The sequence below is a fragment of the Humulus lupulus genome, chromosome 2 (assembly GCF_963169125.1).
Source record: "Humulus lupulus chromosome 2, drHumLupu1.1, whole genome shotgun sequence".
NCBI classification, from domain to species: domain Eukaryota; kingdom Viridiplantae; phylum Streptophyta; class Magnoliopsida; order Rosales; family Cannabaceae; genus Humulus; species Humulus lupulus.
In genome coordinates, this window is record NC_084794.1 from 256,675,051 (window position 1) to 256,681,513 (window position 6,463).

The following is a 6,463-nucleotide window of genomic DNA, read 5'->3' on the forward strand; positions in this document are numbered from 1 at the left end:
CAAGTTTCTCTAGAAACTTGATTTCCGTTTCAAGACTTGTACCTTTTGGTTTTTCCTTTACATTTTCAGACAAATCTTTTAATTTATATAATAAATCTGAATGTGTTGGAAATTGTATTTTGTCTGATGGTCTTTACTGCCTTAATTTACAAAACAATACCGTTTATAATACTGTGCACGTTCACGCTGGCAATAAAAGATGTGTTATGAATGAGAATTCCTCTACATTATGGCACCGGAGATTGAGACATATCTCTATTGATAGAATTAGAAGGTTAGTAAATGATGGGGTACTCAATACCTTAGATTTTACTGATTTTGATACTTGTGTGGATTGCATTAAGGGAAAGCATATCTCCAAGTCTAAGAAAAGTGGTGTCCATAGGAGTTCCGACCTATTAGAAATCATACATACTGATATATGTAGTCCAGACATGGACTCATATGGTCAGAAATACTTCATCTCTTTCATAGATGATTACTCACGCTACATGTATATCTACTTACTTCATAACAAAAGCGAAGCGTTAGATGTCTTTAAGATATTTAAAGCTGAAGTAGAGAAACAATGCAACAAGCAAATTAAGATAGTGAGATCAGATAGAGGTGGAGAATATTATGGTAGATACACTGAAGATGGACAAGCACCTGGTCCTTTTGTAAAGTTTCTTCAAGAAAATGGGATTGTTGCCCAATATACCATGCCCGGTACACCCGAGCAAAATGGTGTTGCAGAAAGGAGAAACCGAACATTGATGGACATGGTGTGAAGTATGCTTAGCAGCAACCCTAAACTTCCTAAATCCTTGTGGACTGAAGCTCTAAAGACATCCGTGTACATATTAAATCTAGTTCCAACCAAGGCAGTCTCCAAAACTCCTTTTGAATTATGGAAAGGTTGGAAACCGAGTTTGCAACATGTACGCATTTGGGGATGCCCATCTGAAGTTAGGGTATACAATCCATAATAAAAGAAACTGGACCCAATGACCATAAGTGGATACTTTATTGGTTACGCTGAAAGGTCTAAATGTTACAAGTTTTATTGTCCATCTCATAGCACTAGGATTGTGGAATCAAGGAATGCAAAATTTCTTGAAAATGCCTTGATTAGTGGGAGTGATCAATCCAAGGACTTAGGTTCTGAGAAAGATCCTTCAAAACCCTCCACCTCAAGAGCAAGATTGATTGTGGTCGATAACACCCCTGCAGTCCAAATGGATGTTGAACCACCACAGTCAATTGTTGAAGATCCACAAGTCAATGATGAAGTTTAAATGGATCAAGTTGTTCAAGAGTTGCCTATAATTGTTGAACAACAAGATGAACCACCCGCTCCTCAATAGCCTGTTGGTGTAGCCTTAAGAAGATCCACTAGGACAATAAAATCGGCGATACCTAGTGACTACATTGTGTATTTGCAAGAATCTGACTACAATATTGGAGCCGAAAATGATTCAGAAACGTTTTCACAAGCTATGAATAGCAAAGAATCGGAACTGTGGTACAATGCCATGAATGAAGAAATGAATTCTATGAAAAGCAACGGAGTCTGGGATCTTGTTGAGTTGCCTAATGGGGCGAGGGCTATTGGGTGTAAATGGGTCTTCAAAACAAAGAAAGACTCATTAGGCAACATTTAGAGACACAAAGTGAGACTCGTTGCTAAGGGATTCACTCAAAAAGAAGGAATTGACTACACAGAGACCTTTTCTCCGGTATCTAAGAAATATTCCCTCAGAGTTATCCTGGCATTAGTTGCTCATTTCGATTTAGAGCTACTGCAGATGGATGTGAAAACTGCCTTCCTAAATGGTGACCTAGAGGAGGAGGTATACATGAAACAACCAGAAGGATTCTCCTCTAGTGATGGTGAGCATTTGGTGTGCAAGCTTAAGAAGTCCATCTATGGTTTAAAACAAGTGTTCCGCCAATGGTATTTAAAATTCCATGATGTCATCTCTTCTTTTGGATTTGAAGAGAATGTCATGGATCAATGTATATACCAGAAGGTCAGTGGGAGTAAGATTTGTTTTCTTGTTTTATATGTGGACGATATTCTTCTTGCAACCAATGATAAGGGCATGCTACATGAGGTGAAGCAATTTCTCTCAAAGAACTTTGAGATGAAGGATATGGGTGATGCGTCTTATGTCATTGGCATTAAGATCCATCGAGATAGATTCAAAGGTATTTTAGGTCTATCTCAAGAAACCTACATTAACAAAGTTTTAGAGAGATTTCGGATGAAAGATTGTTCACCAAGTGTTGCTCCTATCGTTAAGGGTGATAAATTAAATTTGAGCCAGTGTCCAAATAATGATTTTGAAAAGGAAGAAATGAAGAACATCCCATATGCTTATGCTGTTGGAAGCTTGATGTATGCTCAGGTTTGCACACGACCCGACATTGCCTTTGCTGTCGGAATGCTAGGAAGATTTCAAAGTAACCTGGGATTAGACCACTGGAAAGCTGCAAAGAAAGTTATGAGGTATCTTCAGGGTACTAAGGATTACAAACTCATGTTCAGACGAACCGACAACCTAGAAGTAGTTGGCTACTCAGATTCAGACTTTGCTGGTTGTACTGATTCACGTAAATCAACTTCTGGTTACGTGTTTATGTTTGCCGATGGAGCTATATCATGGAGGAGTAACAAACATACCTTGACTGCTACTTCTACTATGGAAGCTGAGTTCGTTTCGTGTTTTGAGGCTACATCTCATGGTGTATGGCTAAAGAGTTTCATTTCAGGCCTTAGAGTTGTAGATTCTATATCTAGGCCATTGAGAATGTTCTGCGACAATTCAGCTGCTGTATTCATGGCTAAGAATAACAATAGTGGTAGTCGAAGCAAGCACATCGACATCAAGTATTTAGCTGTGAGAGAACGTGTTAAAGAAAATAAAGTGGTCATTCAACACATTAGCACTGAATTGATGATTGCTGATCCTATGACGAAAGGCTTGCCACCTCATAAATTCAAGGATCATGTAGTGAACATGGGACTTGGTTCCCTTATGTAAATTTATTGTGCAAACTGAAGTTATTATCAATGAAACTCTTATTTTGATGTTTTCTCATATTTATGCGCATCTTAATTTTATTTGAGAAAATTTTATCTTCATAGGACTTGAATAAACATAAGGTTTATTCGTTTAAGTACATAGCCACATAAATTACATTGTTATGTAATAAACATATTGTAATACATGGAATATAATACTCGTCATAAAAAGATGATCTATCGCCATGATTCATGTGTTTATTATCTAACAGGGATGATCGTCGAACTTAAGTAATACATTAATTTAAATGCTGACCAAGTGGGAGAATGTTAGAATATTATTTATTTGGTATATAAAATCAACTAATTGATTTAATATATTAAAGTCAATATTTAATTTATTGACAAAATATTCTAATTAATGGTCAACATTGTTTGTTACCTGATTTTGTTGTTACCCGATTTTTCATATCCTAACTGATTGAGGAAATATCTCAATCTGTGGCAGAGACTCTGATGGTAGGTCTCACTCTATAAATATAGAGTACCGGTCCCCAAACTCGCTGCTCATTCTTACTTTCAGTAACTCCATCTAAAAGAGTTAGTGAGAGCTTGGAAGCCCGTATACTCGTTCTAATTATTTTCTTTTCTTTTGTAGATCTAAAGCTAGATCGAGGTTATCAATAGCAATGGCTGGAGGTATACAATGTTCGATCCTCTTTTGTATATGTTGATTCTATATATTAATTTCGTGTATATAGGATTGTTCATATATATGCCAACTTTCATATTAATCTATGATAAGAAACCAAGCTCTACCACTTTAATCTCCATATACCTACAGATATACCCATTCCAATTCTCGAATAATTAAATATACAAATCTCACTCGATCGATTTTATTATAACAATTATAAAGAAAACATTACGATTTAATGATATAGAGATATAAAAGTATCAGTATGACGAGGAGCTGTTAGGCCATAATTTATAGAGTAACAGTAAATTGGCTTTTTATTTTATCACAATAAAAACAAACTATATTATATGTGGCCGGTCTCTTCTAATTAACGGTGGATCAGTTGAATTTAAAGTTGGAGCAAGATAACTGTCTAGACAGAAGGGAGGAGCTGAAACCAAGTCTGGAGGTAGCCAAATCAAACTGAAGAAGATTGTCCTCAATTTGATGCCCTCCAATCACAATAGCAGTTGGGGTAGACTTAATACCCCAGCCAACGAAGTGAAGTGGACCACCGTCAACGAATCCAAGGCACAACACCTCATTACTAACCCTAACCATCGAGTTGGCACCGGTAACTCTCCACACAACTTTCTCACTCTGCAGCACAAACTCAATCGGAGGCACCATGGGCCCGGCTCGGCTGAGGCCGATGTCCTTGGCGTTAAAGCATGCGCCGAAGGGGGCCACCGCTGCAACTTTGTGCACGTTACGGACAGCAAGCGCATTAACGAAGGCATTTACTACAGTATTGTATATAGAAGTTTCCAATGTTGTGTATGGATCAACGGTGCTGATCTTTGTTCCGCCATTACCATCAACGTCAAAGGATAGCAATGAACTATTCACCGACACTGGCTTTCCGTCGACCTTAATGGATTTCACTCCGATGAAGTACTCGGATGATGACTCGCCTACGGAGCCACCTATGAGATTTACAGGGTTGCGGATGAGCGGAGTGTATGTTAAAGACTTGGAAACGTCAATTCCAGGAGACAACTCGTATGGGCTGTTGCCAAAGAAAACGACGCCGTTTGTGGACGACAAACAAACGGCAAGCTTCTTTGGAAAGCTGAAAGCAGCAGAGAACAAAGAAGGAAGAGCGATTGTGTTCCTTCCAAGGCCGGCAACACCGACGGCGCCACTCGCGAGGCCTTCTGAGATGAATGTAGGAGCACAAGTGAAGATAAACTTGGGTACGGAAACTACTTTTCCAGGGCGGGATCCGTTGGTAGATTGGATATAGATGATGTCTTGGGAGAGTTCACCACTGGTGATAGTGCTAATAAAAGGGTTATGAGGAAACTCACCGCATACATCCTCTGATTGGTTACCGTTTATAGAGCAAGCATTGGACTTGGCAAGGTTGCATTGAGCTGATCGGCATGGGACGGGTTTCTTGGTGGAGGAGTTATAGCCCTTTTCACAATCCACCCAGAGGAATTCACCGCCGAGATCAATGGCTACTTTGATCTGAACTGGTGGAGTTCTTTGGGTGATGTGGGTGTAGTATTGGTGGGTGGCGGAGTCTTTGGTGACTTGGAGAACAAGAGCTTTGGGTCGGAACGATATGGTTTGGGATATGGAGGGAGAGATAATTAGAAGGAGAAGAGAGCAAAAGAGAAGGTGATGAAATGAGTTGGAAGACATTGTTTTGTAATATGAGTTAATTATTTAGTGAAGAAGAATGATGAAGGCTTTGGCATTTATAAGAATATTGAGATGTGCATATATGAGAGTGGTGTACTTGGGTCTCGATAATATTCCATTGAGGAGGCGGCTCGATCTAACACAGAATAATTGAAGTGGTCAAAAGTTTTATCTATGGATTATGTCACCAAATTTTTAAGAGAGGATATATTAGTTTAATAGTTTCCATTAGGAGAATCAAAGAAAACATATATCTTTATTTAGAAAAAATATATAGATATATATATATATATATTTTTTGAGAAATGCTAAGTACACAACTAGTGCCCAACACTATTGGTGCATAACATCACATGAAAGCATTATATCGCTATTAGTGTAATTCAATATCAGAGCCCATACAAATTCTAAATTCTAAGTAAACCTTGTTGGTTATTTTAAGATGGCAAATAATAACATATGTCTTTGTGGTTTGATATAGGTCTTTAACACATGAAATTGCCTCGTTTTTCTTATGACAAAGCGACTAAAGAGCTCCACCATATATTTAAATTTCATAAAACCTTATTATATTACTTAATTAATAACTTTCTGGGATAGAATATTGATATATGCAGCCTTTATATATTCCCATATTCTCTCCAGTGCACATTCTGGATTTATGAAAATTAAATAAACACTAATAAATCAAGCAAACTAAAAGATGGAATATAATTGTTTAAATGAAATATGAAATTGCAGTTAAGTATAGTTTCGTCATAAATCGGTACAAGATTTTTAGACTAATAATTTTAATTTTTATGGAGAACTGCATGGTAATTGACTATAAACATATTTGTTTGCTTGATAATAATCACAAACCATTGGCTTGGATATTTCTCCACACACTTATCATTATCAATAACTGACATATATTTCTCCATGTAAAAGCCTTCGGTAGATATATCATATGTACGCAGTCTATGTACTTTTTGTTTTATTTGAATTCAAGTCCATTTTACCATCAACTAGTGGTGCCGCAACAAAGAATCCATCAATGCGTCTAGTTTTTGACAATATTGGGAGAC

General features: G+C 37.4%; 1 protein-coding gene across 1 annotated transcript; it reads right to left on the reverse strand.

Annotated features, from left to right (window-relative positions):
* Positions 1 to 3,910: 3,910 nt before the first annotated feature.
* LOC133816652 (probable aspartic proteinase GIP2) lies at positions 3,911 to 5,396 on the reverse strand. The gene has a single exon (XM_062249026.1). The coding sequence runs from the start codon at positions 5,394 to 5,396 to the stop codon at positions 4,086 to 4,088; it is 1,311 nt and encodes a 436-aa protein (XP_062105010.1). The 3' UTR covers positions 3,911 to 4,085.
* Between the last annotated feature and the right edge of the window lie 1,067 nt (positions 5,397 to 6,463).

What these genes read in the sequence shown, in the direction of transcription:
- LOC133816652 (XM_062249026.1), bottom strand. Translation starts at nt 5,396, where the DNA reads ATGTCTTCCAACTCATTTCATCACCTTCTCTTTTGCTCTCTTCTCCTT.